General features: G+C 46.2%; 1 protein-coding gene across 2 annotated transcripts in view; it reads left to right on the top strand.

The window, feature by feature from the left end:
* Nucleotides 1-19,073, top strand: part of SETD3 (SET domain containing 3, actin N3(tau)-histidine methyltransferase) — a 71,746-nt gene that overhangs the window by 9,902 nt on the left and 42,771 nt on the right. For both annotated transcript variants that reach the window (XM_082617019.1, XM_082617018.1), the window contains exons 2-6: nt 2,747-2,856; nt 5,387-5,479; nt 7,630-7,778; nt 9,761-9,833; nt 10,139-10,395. In XM_082617019.1, coding sequence (XP_082473145.1) covers nt 2,754-2,856; nt 5,387-5,479; nt 7,630-7,778; nt 9,761-9,833; nt 10,139-10,395 — 675 coding nt within the window. In that variant the 5' untranslated portion in view covers nt 2,747-2,753. The remainder of the gene's footprint in view (nt 1-2,746; nt 2,857-5,386; nt 5,480-7,629; nt 7,779-9,760; nt 9,834-10,138; nt 10,396-19,073) is intronic.

Raw genomic sequence — 19,073 nt, 5'->3', positions numbered from 1 at the left:
GCTGTGCTGGGGAGGTTAGGGGTCACCTTAGAGCCCTGGAAAGACCTTGCGTGGAGCGAAAGAAGCCTACATGTTGTCTAATTTCATGTGTATGAAGTTCAAGGACAGCTGCTCTCCCAGGTGCTAATTTCCTGATGTGTTTTGAAGTTTCACCTGTGTTGTATATCGGTACCTGTTACTCGGTGGGGGCAGATTTAAGTGGCAGGGGTGGCCTTGGGCAGGGAGAACACAGGACACTTACAGTCCAAGCAAGAGGTGAATTCAAGACGAGCAGGTGGCCAGAGATACTCAGGGGTGTTACCACTTGGCCGGATGTTGTCGGTGTCGGGTCTGGAAGACGTGTCCGCCCTCCTGCTCCCTGCGGAGCCCTGTGCTTTTGCTCTGCATGTCACAGAAGCAGTGGGGCAGTGGCCGAGCACAGGCTTTAGAGTCAGGCAGACCTGAGTTCTAAGTGCACCTCTAACCTTGGACAAAGATGGAGGACTTCACCTTTTTTAGAATGTCATCTAAAAGCTGAGGCTAATACCTACTGATAGAGTGTCCTGGAAGATCGAATGAAGAGATGATCTTAGCCCAGTGCATGGCAGAGGTTATGGACTGCACACAGGGTCACTACGGCTGCTGCTTTAATTAACGATTGTTATCTCAGGACAGGTATCTAGATGCCAGAGAGTCATGGGAGTTGGAGGGTTTCCTGAGGGAAGATGTGGGGTGGGGAGGGGAAAGGGGCTGCAGGCAGAGGGCAGAAGCCTCTTGTAGCCCTCGGGTCCTCGCGCTGGGGGCGCTGGCGTAGCGGGGGCTTGGCTGCCTTGGGTTCACTGTGCCCCAGGCCTGCTAAGAGGAGGGAAGGGTCTTGGAGTTCCTATCTGAGTGATGTTTTTGAGTTGTTTGGCGCCTAACACACAGAAGGTCCCGCTGGCAGGGAGAGGCCGGCCAGCCCATCTCTGACGGCGGGCTTCACAGTTCTTATATTTGGAAGTGTGATTAAAGCCCTACTGTCCAGGCTTACTGATAGTCTTAGTTGTTTTCAGGTCAAGTTCAGTGGTCCTCCGCAGAGATGCCGTTGGTAGATGTGGAGAGGGCCTGGTGCCAAGAAGAGCGGCAGGTGCTCCGTCCAGGGCTCTCAGCCGTGAGCGAGTAAACCCGGGAGCTTCCTTCTCCTTTAGTCCTTGAGCTTAAGGAAAGGTGCTTAAACCATTCCCCCGCCTGCTCCCCCCACCCCACACTTTTTTTTTTCCTTCTGCTTTTGATCTCAAAATAACTAATTCTCTTCGCTGCCGAAGTTTTAGGTATTGTTACCTGCTCACTTTTGTTCCAGGGTGCCTGGCACTATGTGTTCCACTCTTGTGGCTTTTTAGATACGTAAGTTACAAAGTATACTTCATGCATCAGATGCATCAGAGAAGCTGCGTAAGATAGCCCTTTAATAGAGTGCTATTTTCTGTTGTTTTAGCATGGCCTGTATTTGCATGGAGTCATTGCAGTGGAATCAGTGATCAGCTAGGCTGTGGGAGGATATGCGTTTTCAACCTTTGGTCCCATCACAGCTCTCCACACCACAATAGTCATTTCTCTTTGTAAAAAACAAGTAGGTCAGAGTTTGCCTTTTGGTTCTCCCTTGAGATTAATTGTAGCTTGTTGGCAAGGGGTCCGTGGAGCGTCAACGTGGTGTGTGGTATTCATTAGTGTGTGGATGGCTCCAGTCGCTTCTCTGGGGGGATCTCTCTCCGTCTTCCTGGGTTGTCATCCTCAAGCGCTTCTGTCTTAGGAGGAATGCTCAGATCAACGTCCTCGGGCAGCAGCTGCAGCCCTCCTGCAGCTGGGGGTCCTCTGTCCTACCGCTCCCCACAGAGGCCTCTCCACCTGGGGTGCTGTGCCCCCTGCCTTGCCTTTGAGTTGCCCACCCTTTCTTCATACATCCCAGTCCCTTTCTTGCTTCAAGACACATCTCCTGACTCACTGCTATAAAATGTTTTCAGACAGATGTTACAGACATCTCTGCCCAGTGTCCATCGGTGCATCCCCTGTCCCCTGTCTCGTCTGCTTGTGGCATATCCTGGCAACTTCTTATGTGTTAGACCGTTGAGGGCTCCAGGGTGGTTGAAGTGCCAGACTGGGAGGCAGTGGAGACCTCTTTCGAGGGTAGGGTCTGCCATCGGCTTCCTGTGAAACCCTGGGCAAGGATTTTCCTTGAAACAAGATGAAGGAATTGAATTAGCTCTCTGAAGTTTCTTTGATCTCTAAAATGTCTTCAGCATTTGTCTAGAGAGTCTCACCTGTTGCTTATGATATAGTTACTCTTTATGGGAAATTATTCTTTTAAAGCAGAGGGAAGAGAGACTATATAGGTTTTTGTGGCCATGTGATAATTTGTGATACATGAATGTAGATGTAACTTCTATCTATGTAGTATCACAGAATCCTAGGATATACAGTGAAGTCTATGTAATTTGAAAAAAGTTCTAGAGTAAAACTTGCTTCTACTATAGTTTTTGTAGGTGGAAAGGAACGAGCTTTTCTTCCAGAGACAACAAAGCAGGTTCTTTTTTTCACATTTGAGGGCCTCCAAATACTAGTATTTGTTACACGTTGCTTTTTCTGGAAGGAAACTTTAGGATATGGCACCTTTGAGGTAAGATCTTCATGTCTCAAGGCTGAGCTGCTGCTGTGCCACGTTTTATTACTCAGTTTTGTTCTCTGGAAATGTAATGCTTTTCTCTTTGTTTTTTCTTTTTCTTCTCCGTAGTCAGAAAATGGGTAAGAAGAGTCGAGTAAAAACGCAGAAATCAGGCACTGGTGCTACAGCAAGCGTGTCCCCGAAGGAAACCTTGAACCTAACCAGTGAGCTGTTGCAGAGTAAGTCTCGGCTCGGCCTTCCCACCTCTGTGTGGGACACGTGTGTCTCTCTCCTCACACCCCTGCACCGCGTGGGGGTCCCTGGTCTGGGGAGCAGGCGGTGAAACAAGCTTGTGTTCAGGCCCCAGCTTGTTTAGCCATGGGACCTGGCACGTTACAGATCTTCCCCAGCCTGCAGCTTCCCTGCCTGTAAAAATGGAGGTACGGTACCAACAGGTTCCAGCAGGTAACTTTTACCTAACAGGTACGGTACTAACTGTAACTCTGGTTAAGGAGGCTTGGACGACAGGACGAATGAATGAAGAGCTGCTACAGCATGACCACCAGCCGCCTGCACCGGTGGGCCAGGCCAAACTCCACTGCTTTTTTTTTTTTTTCCCCCACTGCTTTTTAACAGTGTGGCCTTGGACCAGTTCCTTAACCCTGCTGAGTCGCAGTGTTTGCATCAGTAAATAGAGTGTCTCGAGCCCCATGTGAGCTATGGCACGTGGAGGTTGAAGGTCATTGGGCCATGAAGCCAGAGGTGAGCGCAGCGTGCCGCTCAGAGAGCAAACCGTGGGAACTGGGCTCCCTCCCCTTTACTTTCAGTGATTCGTAATAGTTTTCCAATGTCACATATGGAGGTTATCCGTTCTTGGTTCTAGGAAGTTAAATATCTGTTAAGTGCCGACACTTGCTTTAGCAAGTTAGTGTAAACTGGTAACTTCTTTTTTTAAATTGTGAATTTAAGTCGGTGCTCTGTATGTTTCAGATTTAGCCGTGGTCACTTGATTAACTCACTACGTTTGTCTCCTTTTCTTGGCCCCTTATGTTTAGATGATGTGACAGGCTAACCCCCCAATAAAAATTTAGCTTTCTTTCCCTGACACAGGCAGGCAGGCAGGCAGCAACCAAGTCAGGGTCAGGCCCCTCCCCGAGTGTTGCCGTCCTCCCCTGTGGGGTACCCTCCAGAAGGTGAGTGTGGGCTCCCACAGAGCACGGCTGTGCCTGCCCCTCTCCACCTGTCTCTCCTGCTAGAGTACAGGCGTCCTCAGGACAGGCTCCTGTATTCTGGGGCCCCAGTCAGTGTTTGTTGATGGAAGAGTGAAGTAAGACTGGTTAACCTAAGTTATGAGTCAGTGCATAACTAGTTATTGTTCATTATTATTAATTTTTAATTAATTTTAATTGGAGCATAGCTGCTTTACAATGTTGTGTTAGTTTCTACTGTACAACAAAATGAATCAGCTATACATATACATATATCCCCTCTTTTCGGATTTCCTTCCCATTTAGGTCGCCACAGAGCATTGAGTAGAGTTCCCTGAGCTATACAGCAGGTTCTCATTAGTGGTCTATTTGATACATGGTATCAATGGTGTGTATGTGTCAGTCCCCACCTCCCAGTTCCTACCCCCCCAACCCCTGTTGATTATTTACCACATCTAGTTTTCTCTTTGGGGAACAAAGGGGGCCAGGAGGTTTATCAGGAATGTGGTCGGGGTCTCTCTCTTTAAACTGATACTTACTGTCTTAAAAGGTCAGGGCTGCTGACAGGCCGGGTGCCCAGGGTGCAGCCTTCCACCGCCATGGCTCCGGTCTTGGCGGTAGGTCTTTCGGTTTTGGCCCGACAGAATCTTAGCTTCTTTTTTAGCGGCAACTGTGCCATCTCTTTTTGTAACTCCCCCGGAGTGCTTATTATAGAGCCTTACACAAGGATGTGAAATGTTTGTTGACTGATTGTCCTTATGTCCAATTTAACTGGTTCCCTTAGGGAGCCATTGTTATGGAGTTTAACTAGAAAAAAATGTTGACTCTTAATATACCTTCTTTTCACCATCCACAAGAGTTTTCAGGGAAATGTTTTGCATTTTAGCTTAGCTTTTTAGATTCTCCTGTTATGAGTATTCTGAGGAAAATTGATCAGAGCAGCAAGAATGAGGTAGATGCAAGTTAGGTGCTCACACCTGTGTCCTGTGGTCACAGTGTAATATGTGGCTTGGGTGGTTTCAGAAGGTTTACGTGCTTTAAAAAGTACACCTGGTTTATGGGCTTCCCTGGTGGCACAGTGGTGAAGAATCCACCTGCCGATGCAGGGGACACAGGTTCGAGCCCTGGTCCGGGAAGATCCCACATGCCGCGGAGCAGCTAAGCCCGCGAGCCACAACTACTGAGCCTGCATGCTTCAACTACTGAAGCCTGCGTGCCTAGAGCCCGTGCTCCGCAACAAGAGAAGCCACCGCAATGAGAAGCCCGCGCGCAGTGACGAAGAGTAGCCCCCGCTCGCCGCGACTAGAGAAAGCCCGCGCGCAGCAACGAAGACCCAACACAGCCAAAAAATAAATATAAATAAATAAATAAATAAATTAATTAATTAATTAAAAAAAAGTATACCTGGTTTATACTTCTCACCTCTGTCATCACGGTTATATATCTTTTGTCCTTTAAAAATAAACCAACAGCAACAACAAAACCCAGATCCTTTTTCTTCTGAAGACTTAACAGGTTAAGCTGAAAGAAATGTTTGGGTGCCATGGTTTTTGTGTTACAGAATGCAGTAGTCCTGCCCCTGGCCCAGGAAAAGAATGGGAAGAGTATGTGCAGATCCGGTCTCTAGTTGAGAAAATACGAAAAAAACAAAAAGGTAAATTTCCTCAGATGATCATCACATTTTAATAACATCCTGTGGAAACCTGGCATAAGCAGAGAGGCTTTGAGAATGAAGGTCTCGGCATCAACCCTCAGGCCTCCATGCCTGTCTGGATGGTGGTTGTAGAAGGGTTCCTAGATATTGGGAGGGAAACTGCATTGGGAATCCATCAGGATTTTCCCCATTTTTGAGGTGCCGTTGCTGCTTTGGAAGGGGTAAAAATGTTGAGCTTCAGTGGGGACAGTTTTTCTATCTGGGGACTAAGATGGTATAACTTTCATTTATTTTTATCTTATGAAATACTTATTTAAATTTGTTTTTGCATCCTGTGTTTCCTTTAGGGTTTGAGGTCAGTGCATGGTGTTGTGTGGTCAACACACAAATATATACGGATTGGTTAATGTCTTGTCAAGATTTACAATGAACTCAAATATGTCTTGATTTAATAAGAGATGTAGTTATATTTCTCAAGCTGTGTTTTTCCAGGGTGTATTCAGTAGGCATCTTAATGATTCTCAGTCAGGCTGGCAATGGGGCCAAGTGTCAATTCGGAAAAGCGTATTCAATATACCTATTGTTTTTGTGCTGTAAAGCACAAAAAGTAGATTTGTATGCAGGCCACACGGAAGGTAGAAGGAGAAAACATAATAAGGAGCCTGCGTTCAGAAAGACAGTTTGTTTTGTATTTGCCCTCTTAGGGAGTAGTTTTACCGTTCTCCCGTGTACATCTGCAAACATGCAGTCTTTAGGTTAGATAGTCTCAAACCCTCAATGGGGACGGGTTCTTTTATAATGTGTTAATTTGCATTAAATGGTAGATTGTGCTAATCCTGGCTTACCAAATTGGTTGCTGAAAAGTTTTTTTATATCCTGAGTTTCTGTGCTGAGAAGAGACCGTTTACTATAACTGGCACTGAAGTTAGAGCATTCACTAGTTCTCAGTAAGGGAAGAGTAAATTCTGTTTTAGAGTATCCCTAACAAAATCTGTTTTCTCCATTTAGCAGGTACCTTTGCAGACCTAGCCTGGCACGGCCCCAGGCCAGGCAGTCCTGCTTCACAGGTCTAGTTAACCACGAATTGTATCTTGGGGACATGGCCACAGGCCCTGGGCTGGGTTCTGTGCCCAGCACCTCATGTGGTCGAAGTTCCTGTTCCTCTCCCTTTATTCCTCAAAAAAATAATGATTTTTCCTATGCATGGCTTTTCATCTTTTTTGATATTTCAAACGTGCTGAAAAGTGCCAAAAATAACACCTAAGCAGCTACTATCTCGATTGGATACATGCCAGAGTCTTGTCGGTTCAAGTTCTTCTTTCCTTCCTTCTCACCTATTTGTCCGATCTCTTCCCCTCCCTCCGTGCTTTGATTGGTTCTTATATTTGTTTTTAAGAAATTAGGCATTTCAGGCACAGCTGAAGCCCCACACTTCCATCCCACTCTCTCCCCTCCCTTCCCCCTGGGGGGGGTTGTCTTTACAGTGAATGTGTTTCTGCTTCATGTATAACCCCATACAAATAGATGGTAGTAATTGGTATTTTAACAGTTTACGTAAATGGCATCATACCACTGGACTTTCAGAAAAACAGTGTTAATTTAAGTTTTGTGTTTCACTTACAGTGATACATATAGATGCTGCTCATTTAAGTTGCTGGACGAAATTCAGAGCGCTCCAGTTTTGTGCTCTTGGAATCAGGGTCTAGGGCTCCTCCTTACAGATGTCTCCTTGTGCGTGTATGTGAGCTACTGATTTTTGTTTTCATGGGAGTTTTGTTAAAGAAAGTATGCACCTGAGAAATGGCAGGTTGCTCTAGAAACCTGCAGTGGTCATGAAGGCTTTCCCCATCCCTGTTATTGCACCTACCAGAACCTGACCGCCAATATTCATATCACCTGGGACCAGCAGCTATTGCTCTGTAACCAGCAGAGCGTTCAGGATTTTGACTCACCTTTCCTGTCGCTAGTTAAGGTATATGTACTGTGACGTCTGGTGGTCAGTTTTGATTTTTTTTTTTTTTCAAGATCGGAGTCCTGTTACTGTTTCTAGGTAGTTCGTTCTAGTGGCCTGTTTTTTGCTTTCTGAGAGCAGCATGACTGATACATGTTCTAAAAGGAGCTCTTGTTTTCTAAAACACGGATTGATACAGGTCTGTCTGTTACTTTTGATGGAAAAAGAGAAGATTACTTTCCTGATCTAATGAAATGGGCCTCTGAAAATGGAGCCTCTGTTGAGGGTTTTGAAATGGTGAACTTCAAAGAAGAGGGCTTCGGTTTGAGAGCAACAAGAGATATCAAGGTGAGTTTGTAGGTGAGCGTCTGGGTGGTGTGGCATGGAGGGCCCAGTACCTGGAGACCGGCGTCTCGGGCTGCCCTGAGAGCACACTGTGGACGTGTCGGCATCGTGCAGCCCACCTCCCTTTCCCTGACCCGCAGTCTCCCGGCTGGCCCCGTGGTCCTGAGGGGCCTCAGCCCAGGGCTCTAGACAGCCCCTCCCAGGTCATCCTCCTTGGAACTGTGCTATCAGCCAGTGAGTGGGGCAAGTCAGGTCACATCTCTGAACCTCTGTTAGGAGACCAGAGAACATGCCTCACGGACTTTTGAGATTTGAGTGAAGAGGAGGATGTGGGCTTGGGTGGTTTGGAGGGAGAGCACACACGGCCCTGTGATGGACTGGATGTGGGGTGGGGTGGAGGATGGGCCGTGTCGAGATGCGGACCGGTTTTCTGGAGTGGGTAACTGAGTGGCTGGACGTACCACTTCCGGAGACGGCAACAGCAGAGGGGAGGGGAAAGAAGAAGAGAAACATCCACGTGCTGAGGGACAGATGCTCTTCTCCGCTCTCGGTCTTTCCCTCCAGATGAAGGGAGCAGCAGCCCCCGGCGGGGCTCTAGGCCTCTCTGGCCCTCACTCATGCCGCTCCTAGAGAGGAGGTGTGACGATCTGACGGTTCTGGAAGAAGGATCTGGGCTTGGCCTTTTTCTCCGTGGGAGCTGGTTGTCATATGTGTTCTCTCCCCTGCTCTCTCCACCCTGGGAGTTTTACAGGGCAGGCCACACGTGGGGAGTCCTGTCGGGGCTCCAGTCCTGCCTGTAACTAGGTGGGGAGTCTGTCTAATTCTGGGATTCCGTAGGTGATATTTTGTGTCACCATCTGTTGTATTCTTGTGTCTCTCTCAGTTGGTTCAGAACTTGGGTGGAGGAAATGGATGTTATTTATCTGGGTCCCTTCAAACTTGCAGCAGCATTCTCTGGTCAAGTCGTAGCTTACTTTTCAATGATACCTTGATAAGCCATACACTGGTTTATTAGATACCTGTTAAATATCCAGTGTGTGAATAGTACCTTGCTTGTTATTATACCATGCTTCCAAAAACACCAGGATCTCTTCCTTCATGAGGCTGATATAGTCTGGGACGAGACACACATAAAAATAGATAGTAGACCTTGGTAAAAGGCAAGAGTAAACCAGCTGTCACACGTTTTTCTCATCTCTGATGAGAAGCATCATTAGTATGGATGCTGCCCGGAATATCTTAGCGGTGGTCCGTCTTCACTATGTGCATGTTTTTTTAAGCTTTATCGAGGCATAATTGATACACAAAATCACACATATTTAACGTATATGTTTTGATGAGCTGGGACATATGCATATACCCGTGACACCATCACCACACTCAAGGTACTGTGTTGATGTGCATGCTTCAGGCAGTATAGACACACGTACAGGACTTCCTGAAAAGAAGCATCTCATGTTGCCAAAGTAGTGAGATAATGCCTTGGGAAAAAATTAGTAACCAAAGTATGTCTTACCGGCTCGTGCTTTCGCTGGTATCCGTGTGCTTTAAGGTCAAGCATGTGGAGGAAGGAATGTTACTCGAGCTTCAGAAACTCAATAGCAATTCACACTGGCAGGTTAGGGTTTTTGTTGGAGGTAGAATTTTGTTTTGTTTTGTTTTTAGAACTTAAGTACAGGAAAGAATAAATAAACACCCTTGTGCTCTATTCCGAAATTGTTATATTTGCTTCAAATTGCTTTTTTGATTTTTTTTTCCCAGTGTATATAGTTTTTCTTTGGAAACAGGATTCGAAACGATGCTTCTACTCCTTTAACTGTAACATAAATGTTTACATTTAAAAGTGTATTTGATAATTAGAAATAAAATGCTTATAGGCAACCTTAAGCTGTATTTCATTGTGATTGGATTTCTGACCATAGATGTAGCTGGATTGACGATTGTAACATGTCTTGGTGATTCTACTATTATTTTTTTCCTCCTAGGCAGAAGAATTATTTTTATGGGTTCCACGAAAATTACTAATGACTGTTGAATCTGCTAAAAATTCAGTGCTGGGTGAGACTAATTTCTGTTTGTTCAAGGCACAGCAAAAATGATAAAAATATATAAAATTTCATTTTGTGGCGCTAGGGACTATATATGGTCGTTTTCTCAACTAGTGAAATATTTCCCCAAATCCACACGAAGTGTTTTCCACACTTGTAATCTGACATAGTAGGAGAATGTCAAAAGAAGAGGGCCCCTTACCTTAAATGTTACATGACTGTCAAGATATTCCTGTCACTTTAGTGTATACTTTGAATGAACACTTTGTAAAGCAGCGTGTGGAACTGATGCTGTTGCCTTCTGGGTTAATTCAGGGCCCTTGTATTCTCAAGACCGGATTCTTCAAGCCATGGGAAACATCACACTGGCCTTTCACCTGCTGTGTGAGCGAGCCGACCCTAACTCTTTCTGGCAGCCCTACATTCAGACCCTCCCCAGCGAATACGACACCCCTCTCTACTTTGAAGAGGAAGAGGTCCGTTACCTTCAGTCCACACAGGCCATACACGACGTCTTCAGCCAGTATAAGAACACAGCGCGGCAGTACGCCTACTTCTACAAGGTCATCCAGGTGAGCAGCTGGGAGCTGTGTAAAGCATGTGTCACAGGGTAGGGAAGGAGGGAAATTGATTGCTTAAATGTTCCACCTAAACATTTTGCTTTTTAAGGTAAAAGGCATCGAGTGCATTGTTTCTGTTTTTACAGAAATGTGGTTGGAATACATCTGACTTCCTCAGTGCCCAGTGTTAAAACAAGCAGCGGTTGCTCCTAAGTTGTGAAAGTCATTACATTTTCTGAAAACGAAAGACAACCATGGACTTTTAGAAGCTCTACAGTCTATCTAGTACAAAAAGATATGCCCCATGTCTAAATTTTCCAAGAAAATGAAAGTCCATTTGTGGGTTCTTCATACGTATATTAGTAGTAAAATATTGACAATTAATTTCTTTACGTTTTGCAAAGTGTACTGTGTATTATATTAATTTTAATTAGTTCTACGTAGACGTGTCACATGGAAATCTCTATAAGGTCATGAACATTTGAATTATACCTGATTGCTCCTTGCTGTGTTTTGGCAGTTCAGCCAGCGTTCTCTTTCCTTTCCAGTTGAACAGCATTCAGACAGCTGAGGGCCAGTGTCAGGGTTCCCTTGGGAGCTAAGAAAGGGCGAGTGTCTCTGCCTCCTGACTCGCCCCTTTCTCATATGCCCTGGTACAGCTCCTGGGCTGCTGTACCTAATAGGTGGCAAGTGGGAAAGTGAGCTGCTCCCTTTCCCTTTTCTTTGGGTAATTCGATAACCTGGATTAGGCTTGATTTGGTTGTTCCTTAGCTGGTCTGTCTCTGCTATGTTTTCATTGCTACAGGAAATAATGTTTTTGTGTTCATCATTTAACCTTACAGCGTGCTTACTGCACAAGAATGCTACACTCAAAAGTATATCCTCCCCTGTATGAAATACTTAAGATACATAGAAAACTATGACTCTTGTCTTCAAGTAGAAATCGCTGCTTTTCTAAACTTTAAACTTCAGGAAGCCTTTAAGAATTATCATATAATATGTATATAGCATTTATTTTGAGTGTGCTTGATTTGAAAAATGTTGATGGAGCCAGGCCAAAACTCTGATTATTCGGTTAGTTTGCACCTACAATCCTGCAGTCTAAAGCGTGACGTGGCTCTTCGTGACCTGAAGGGGTTGTGCTTTTATTCCTAGTTCTCTTTTTTTTTTTTTGTGGTACGTTGGCCTCTCACTGTTGTGGCCTCTCCCGTTGTGGAGCACAGGCTCCGGACGCGCAGGCTCAGCGGCCACGGCTCACGGGCCCAGCCGCTCCGCGGCATGTGGGATCTTCCCGGACCGGGGCACGAACCTGTGTCCCCTGCATCGGCAGGCGGACTCTCAACCACTGCGCCACCAAGGAAGCCCTATTCCTAGTTCTTAATTGTGTTTCTTCAATGACTAGTAAAAGTGAAGCTGACCCTAGCAGGTCTAAGCCTTTGTCATTTCCTATTGTTAGGCAACAAACTGGAAACCAGCTCTTTTCACAAATGTGTTTCTAAAATCGGGGCTGTGACATGGCGAAGGCTGGTGGCCTACCCTGAGAGGAACTGCCTCTGTGGTCAAGTCGAGGGTTCTGGAACAATGCCGAGTCTCCTGACAGCTGGCTTGGCGTGGTCTTTGGATTTTCATTACACTCATCGGTCTGTTTATTTCAGTATTAACAAAGTAGTGCAGTTTTGCTTCAAGGTTCAATGAGATTTTAAATGACCGTGAGCCACTAAAATACTCTGTTCATTTTGATGGAACCGTCTCATGCCAGGTCTCTTAATAACCCTCTGAAATAAACCCCTTTAGATGATGTTTAGGTGATTGAATTATACCACAGTCTGTGTAGTAAATAGTACTATTGTGAACATCTCAGGAACTAGAGAACATTTTAAAAATAAACTTTAATTCAGAAGTTTTTCTAAGAGTAATAAAATTCTCACATGACTAACAAGAACAATTTGGATAACTTATAATGAATCCAAATATCCTTTTTAAAAAAACAACCACAGTCTTAAAGCATTAATGAATCTATCCATTATTCCTTTTTAGTATTCCTTTATTTATTTATTCTTCCTTTTATTTATTTATTTATTTTTTGTGGTACGCGGGCCTCTCACTGCTGTGGCCTCTCCCGTTGCGGAGCACAGGCTCCGGACGCACAGGCTCAGTGGCCATAGCTCACGGGCCTAGCTGGTCCGCAGCATGTGGGATCTTCCTGGACCGGGGCACGAACCTGTGTCCCCTGCATCGGCTGGCGGATTCTCAGCCACTGCACCACCAGGGAAGCCCTATTCTTCCTTTTTATTGAAAACTTTGATTAATACATGTGAAACAAGGTATATCCAAATGTGGAATTATCAGACAATCAAATGTTGGCTTTTTTGCATAATTAAGCCAATCTTGAGTATTTGAAAATAATGGTCGTGATTTTAAAAATGGGTGAAGGGGATCAAAAGGTAAAAAGAAAAAAAATTATGCAGACTCATAAATTTTAAAAATGATTTAAAGATGCAGTCAAACTGTACTTTTCTTGACTGTCAAAAGCATCAAACCGAAGAGAAAGCAAGGTGTGTCTGTGACCACGTAATAGCTTTTCCTGTGTTACATCAGTGCATCTCAGCTGGGCGGTTGAGAGGGTATTTGCCCTTGAGAGAGCATTTGGTAACAGTTGGAGACAGTTTTGATTGTTAGGTTTGGGGAGGGGGGATGCCACTGGCATCCAGGCTGGGGTTGCTGCTGAACTCCTCATGATGTGCAGGGCAGCCCCCAAACAAGGAACTGTCCAGCCCAACATGTCAATAGTGCTGAGGCCGAGGACCCTGCTGAGGCCGAGGAACCCTGCTTTGTATTTATATAGAGCGGACAGAGCACCTCAAACACCTGTGTGATTCCAAAAGTCACCATCAATGGGCCTGACTGACACTGGTTGCTGGTCACTGTCCCCATATGTCAGAAAGTCTTCATGGGCCCGTTCCAGACCCCCCTGGCTTTAGCTGCCTGCTGTAGTAGCTAGGAGAATATCTTTTAAAGTGCTTTTCCGCTTGCTGTCATTTAACAAACATCACTTCTTTTTAAACACTTACAAATAGAAGACTAGGTTTGGAGATGTTTGACTTGTTAAGGATATAAGTACAGGGGAACAAAGATTGAAAAAAATCTAAGTGTAAAATGCAGATTACTCTTTACAAACACAGACTTGGACCAAGGAGTTGAGTCGAGATCCTTGAAATTGCGTTTTGAAAATGAACTTTATGTGGTGGACTGTCATCATTTCTCCACATAAGCTGGTGAGCGTTCAGTCGGGAAGGGGGCATTTAACCGATGGGAGGGGAAGGACCTTGTGCCCCAAACGGGGCAGCCCCGACTGAGGGTGGTTTCAGGAAGGGTCGAAGCAGCAGTGGGATAATCTGCCCAAGAGACAGAGGCTGCACAGAAAGAGCCTGAGCTTTGTAGTCAAAACAAACCTGAGTTGAAATCCTAATAAATGTATTTATTATTAAATTAAATATAGTTTGGCATTTGTTGCTTTACCCTACCCCCCTGTGTTTGTCTCCTGATCTGTTAGGTAGAAGACCCATTTTTCAGTGTAACTGCTGTCAGCCCAAGTTGGGCTGTTCATCATAGCCCCTAGCACAGTGCCGGGCTGCAATGCCTGTGGCATGAGGAAACACCAAGGAGGTCACGGTTGAAGCCACCCGAGCCAGGGCGGCATGGTAGTGGAGAGGGTGGGCTCTGGAGCTGGCCTGCCAGGGTTCAAATCCCCACAGCATCATTTTTTTTTTTTTTAAATCATACCTTATTTTTTAAAATTAATTAATTATTTTTAACTGTGTTGGGTCTTCGTTTCTGTGCGAGGGCTTTCTCTAGTTGTGGCGAGGGGGGCCACTCTTCATCCCGGTGCGCGGGCCTCTCACTGTTGCTGCCTGTCTTGTTGCGGAGCGCAGGCTCCGTAGTTGTGGCTCACGGGCCCAGTTGCTCTGCGGCATGTGGGATCTTCCCAGACCAGGGCTCGTACCTGTGTCCCCTGCATTGGCAGGCAGATCCTCAACCACTGCGCCACCAGGGAAGCCCCCCACAGCATCATTTTTGCCAGGTCTCTGTGCTTCTGTTTCCTTTTCTGCAAAATGAGATAATACAGCACCTGTCTCCCAGGGTTGCAGAGTGGACGAAATGAGTTGATCTACCTGAGGCCCTCAGTACAGCGGTACTTGTCATAGAAATGCTCCATTTCTGTTACTGTTTTGTGTTTTGATCCTTCAGGCCACGCCGTTTGGTTGTTTTGTGTTTATTGTTTTAAGTTGCATCTCCCCTGTCCCTGCAGTACCTTATGGTAGTATTTCTTAACTTTCCTACTAAAAACTCCTATTGGCCACGGATAATGAAGAGTATTCCTGCAAGACTAGGGCCTAGACCCAAGTGACTCTTCACAAACTCAGATTGCTTTGATATCTCATGCTTTTGTTGTTACTGTCATTGGTTTTTTATCTCATGTTTTTAAATATTAAAAATTCGTGCAATTGTTTGTTTGCTGTGGTTTAACAATCGTGTGAAATGACTTACTATCAGGTCAGACTGGCACTGCAGGAAAACAGCCCAGTTTCTCCCATGACCCTGCCTGCCGCTGTGCATCCCTGGAACCCACATTCCAGCGGGAGAAGCATGGCTTTATGTGGAGTAAATGCCGTGAGCCCCACAATGTGGCCAGTCTAAGGGTGGTTCTTTTTCAGTACAAGAAAATGTGACAGTCACTTAACGTTAGTAAAAATAGGCAGCAGAAGGGATGATTGCAAATTGAAAATACATCAGAATGAGCTTGGGCAGAAAAGTTCTTAGTCAATGATTTGATTTCTGTGCCTGTTGGAATAGGCCCTCAAGGCAGCCCAGAATGAGACGTACTGCTGAGACAACCAGGAGGTCTAGGTTATGGAGGAGAAGGTTTTTGCATAAGAATTCATGACAAAGAAAAACAGATTTAAGCAAGAGTTATCTTTTTAAAAATAATATTTTGAGTCTAGCTGTTTTTCTAGTTTCAGGACGTTCCCACTGCTTATAGAAGTCTTCAAAAACAATTGAGAATAAACATGAGTGTTAACACGGTGCTGCTGTCACTTTATGTATCATGTTTTCTCACTTCAGTACCAAACTCTTATGCTTTTCCAGGCTTGGATGTTGGGCTTTTTCTCCCTTTTAGTAGACAGATCACTTCAGCAATGCGTTATCCCTCAGGGGAGGGTGAGTAGGATTATAGCAGGTCATGTTCAACATTTTCAGTACAGCGACCTGCCCTCAGCTTGATTTTTTCTTTTTTCTTTTTTTTTTTGCATTGTAGCTGTTAACCTTTTTTCAGCGTCTTGGGAGCCCTCTTCCCAGAGACATGTGTATGTGTGCAAACCCTGGCACAAACCCTGGCACACCATTTGGGGGCTCAAATTCCAGAACCTGATTTGCAGTTTTTTGTTATGACTTCCAATTTAAAGTCTTTTTTCTGGGGATGCAGACCAAACCCTGGTCTGAGCTGAAACTCATTCTTTTTCTCCTGAGCTGGCCGCTGGCCTGAAGGTCTGCCAGCCCTGGCCTGGCCACTGTCTCCCGGGGGCACCAGCAGTGTGACGCAAGCACGGCTGGTCCCCGTGTGGTGGCGATCCCAAGTCCCTGGGAGAGGAGCACAGAGACGTGTTCGTAGTCATCTTGCTTCAGCCTTTAGGATGTTTATTCTAAAAGAAAACTGGCGCTAATAGTAACTTCTAGGAATTATAAATGCCTCTAGGTAAATTTCTCTGCATTGAATTCTGAATGTTTAGAGAAACCTCTCTCTCTCTCTCTCTCTCTCTCTCTCTCTCTCTCTCTCTCTCTTTCTCTCTCTCTCTCTGCTTGTTGTTGCCTAAGAACTAGGAAAATAATTTCCTCCCAGCATATTTTCTCGGTCAAAGGCTTTCGAGTGCGGCCGCTTGGTAGTTCAGGTTACTTTCTGTCTCTAGTTTGCTTCACAGAGTTGGTTTAAAAGTCTTTCCAGGCCTCCGCTCGTCCTCTTCTGTAAAGTAGCGCTTGGGCTTCACGGTTCTTTAAGGTTTTTACATTGTATCTGCATTGTATTCTTCTTGAGGTGTGCAGTATACAGTGTGTCCTTTAGGTATCTAACAGATGATAGTATGTAACCAGAAGCCTCAAACTCGGAGTTTTTTGTGCATACCTGCAGTTAAGATCTCACACCTGCTGGTGAAACATTCTACTGCAGCTTCATGGTTGAGAAATGTCAGCACCCAAACTCAGGAAGCTGAATTTAGATATTGTGGCTCAGCCAAATGCTGGAAAAGGCTCGTGGGGATTGAGAACCTGAGTGGTGGTAGAATCTCTTCCTGTCAGTTTGTGAAGGGGGACGCGAGGGAAGAAGAGCGGGTTAATAGTAGAGGCAGAACTTGGCCTTGAAAACGGCTGCAGAGCTTTAACCTATAGAAGTACCCCTGTCAGACCAGGACGTTCCAAAGTTCAGCTCCAAGTTGGGACTTTTGCATGGAAATATATGACTAGTTTTGTGATAGAAATCAGTGGGAAAAAAAGTAGGATTTGGCTTAAACCCAACTTTGAAGTGGTGTGATTGTGAGAAAATGAAGAAAGTCATACCTTGACTTAACGTAGATGAATGATAGTCCAAATATTTCTCACCCATGTCAATGAGAAAGAAATGAGCCGATCCTGTGAGTGAGCTGTTTGTCTAGTTGATAATCCCATGTAGTGGGCTGGGCACTGCGATGTGGAGCACCAGCTGTCCCAAGGTTAAGAGCCCTCTTGGGATGAGCACATTTTCCTGTGCTGTTGAACTTGAATGTGATGCTCTTTTAAGTAAATTCAAGTGTACACAGTTGAACAGCGTAGAGGCATATCTATAAAATTACTATTTTCCCATTGATCTCTTCGTTTAAGTGATTTATCCCACCTTACTTGGATCTCCTCTTTCTGCGCTGATCGAATCTGAGAGGTACAGGGGAAGGGCTGATGGAGAAACGCCTGTGTGTGTTAAGTGCTGTGAATTTTACTTCAAGGCTTCCGCCTTTCCTGCCTGATGCTGCAGGACGGGGGGAGGCTGTGTTAAGTTGGCCGTCCTCCCGGACAGGCAGCTTCTCCCACCTGGCCAGGCCCGTGGTGGCAGGAGACCCGCGCAGCCAGAATCACAGCGTGCTGCGAACAGGGCCTGCCCAGAGGCCAAGGAAGGTGCCACTTCTGGTTCTCGGCATCCCGTGGCAGTTGTGGCTGAACGTCAGTTGCTGTCCCATTTCTCGCTGTTCTCCTTGTCCCTGACGGAGCCACAGGAGAAGAGCACAGATGTGAATTTTTGTTGGAGATAGATTTACCTCTGTTTTCCTGAAGCTCATAGAGAAAATCTGATCATGCATGAGGCCTACAGGAATGAACATCAGATTTGAGTAAAGCCCCTGGGCCTCAGCATACTTTAAAGATCCAGCGTCTTGACACATGCAGGCAATGTACGTGGGCATCAAATGCTGTCCTAGACACGTGTGGGTGCGCGTACCCAAGAGCCCCGCAAGGGAGGATGTGCACATGCGTTCATGGAACTTGACTTCCGCTGGCGGCTGAGGTGGTGGCGGGCACCCCCGGTTTATGTGCAGGTTTACTCCACATCATCCCTGAGGCCGTGGGGAGCTTGGGGGGCTCTCCGTAGCTGGCTTCTCCCTCCGTTGGCCCTTCCCCTCCGCCTAGAAACCTGTGTCAGGGTCTTCCTTCCAGATAAACCAACCCACCTTCTCCTCCTGACCTTGGATTCACCACCCTTTCTTTTTGTTTTTAGCCCTCTGTATCCTCCTGATTGTTCACTCAGCTACTGTTTATTGAGGATCTCAAGCATGAGGCACCGCACCTGGGGACCGGGACTGATGTCCCTGGGGATACAGAGAGGTGTTTTTGAACTTTGTATTTTGAAATAATTTTTTCGACTTAGGAAAAAGTTGTAAACGTAGTACAAAGTTGAAAGCCTGGCTGTGGGCACCACCTCCTGGATACCCTGCTCCTGCCCTCGTTCCCACGTAAGTTTCCTTCCGGAGGCACGTGTGTTCCGTATGTGACGCTCTTGTTCTCAGCCAAATTCCTGACAATGTCACGACTCCTGACGCAGGGTTGGGGGTATGGGACACCGAGGAGGTGAGTCAGAGGCGAGGGTGGGCATGAGAGAAGGCTCTTCAGTGGCTGGGGGTATCGAGGTAAACGTGGGTTCTGTGGTGAGGACACTGGCTGGAGATGCAGGATGTGATGGGGAGAGAATGAAGCCCTCTGATTCCAAGCTGTGCCCGAAGTCCGAGGGGCCTCTTCCCATCCTGTGAGTCGTGTTCTGTGCTGGGTGCCCTGGAGCACTGGCCGGACCGGGAGGTGGGAGTGGCTCCTGAGCTTGTTGTATGGACCCGTGGTCACTAACAGAAGATGCTTCGTGGGGACAGAGCTGCCCCATCGGTGTGACCCTCCCAGGGCTCTCTCCTCAGGGCTTTAGTCCTGACAGTCACCCTTTGAGGGAGGCAGTGTCCATCCTCCCTTTGCAGAGGTGCAGTGGGAGATGTGGGGTTCCCAGGCCCAGGTCAGAGCAGGCCGGCCGGACCCGAGCCCTCCCAGACCGGGCTCGGCAGGTCACAGTCTTTCTCTACGGCTCTCTCTGGTCTTACTTTTGGGGCAAAGAAGTGGTCTAGTGTTTTTTTTAA

Source organism: Mesoplodon mirus (assembly GCF_964341445.2).
Source record: "Mesoplodon mirus genome assembly, chromosome: 4".
NCBI lineage: Eukaryota > Metazoa > Chordata > Mammalia > Artiodactyla > Ziphiidae > Mesoplodon > Mesoplodon mirus.
The sequence above is the reverse complement of the archived record's forward strand: the minus strand, read 5'-3'. Positions and strand labels throughout refer to the sequence as shown.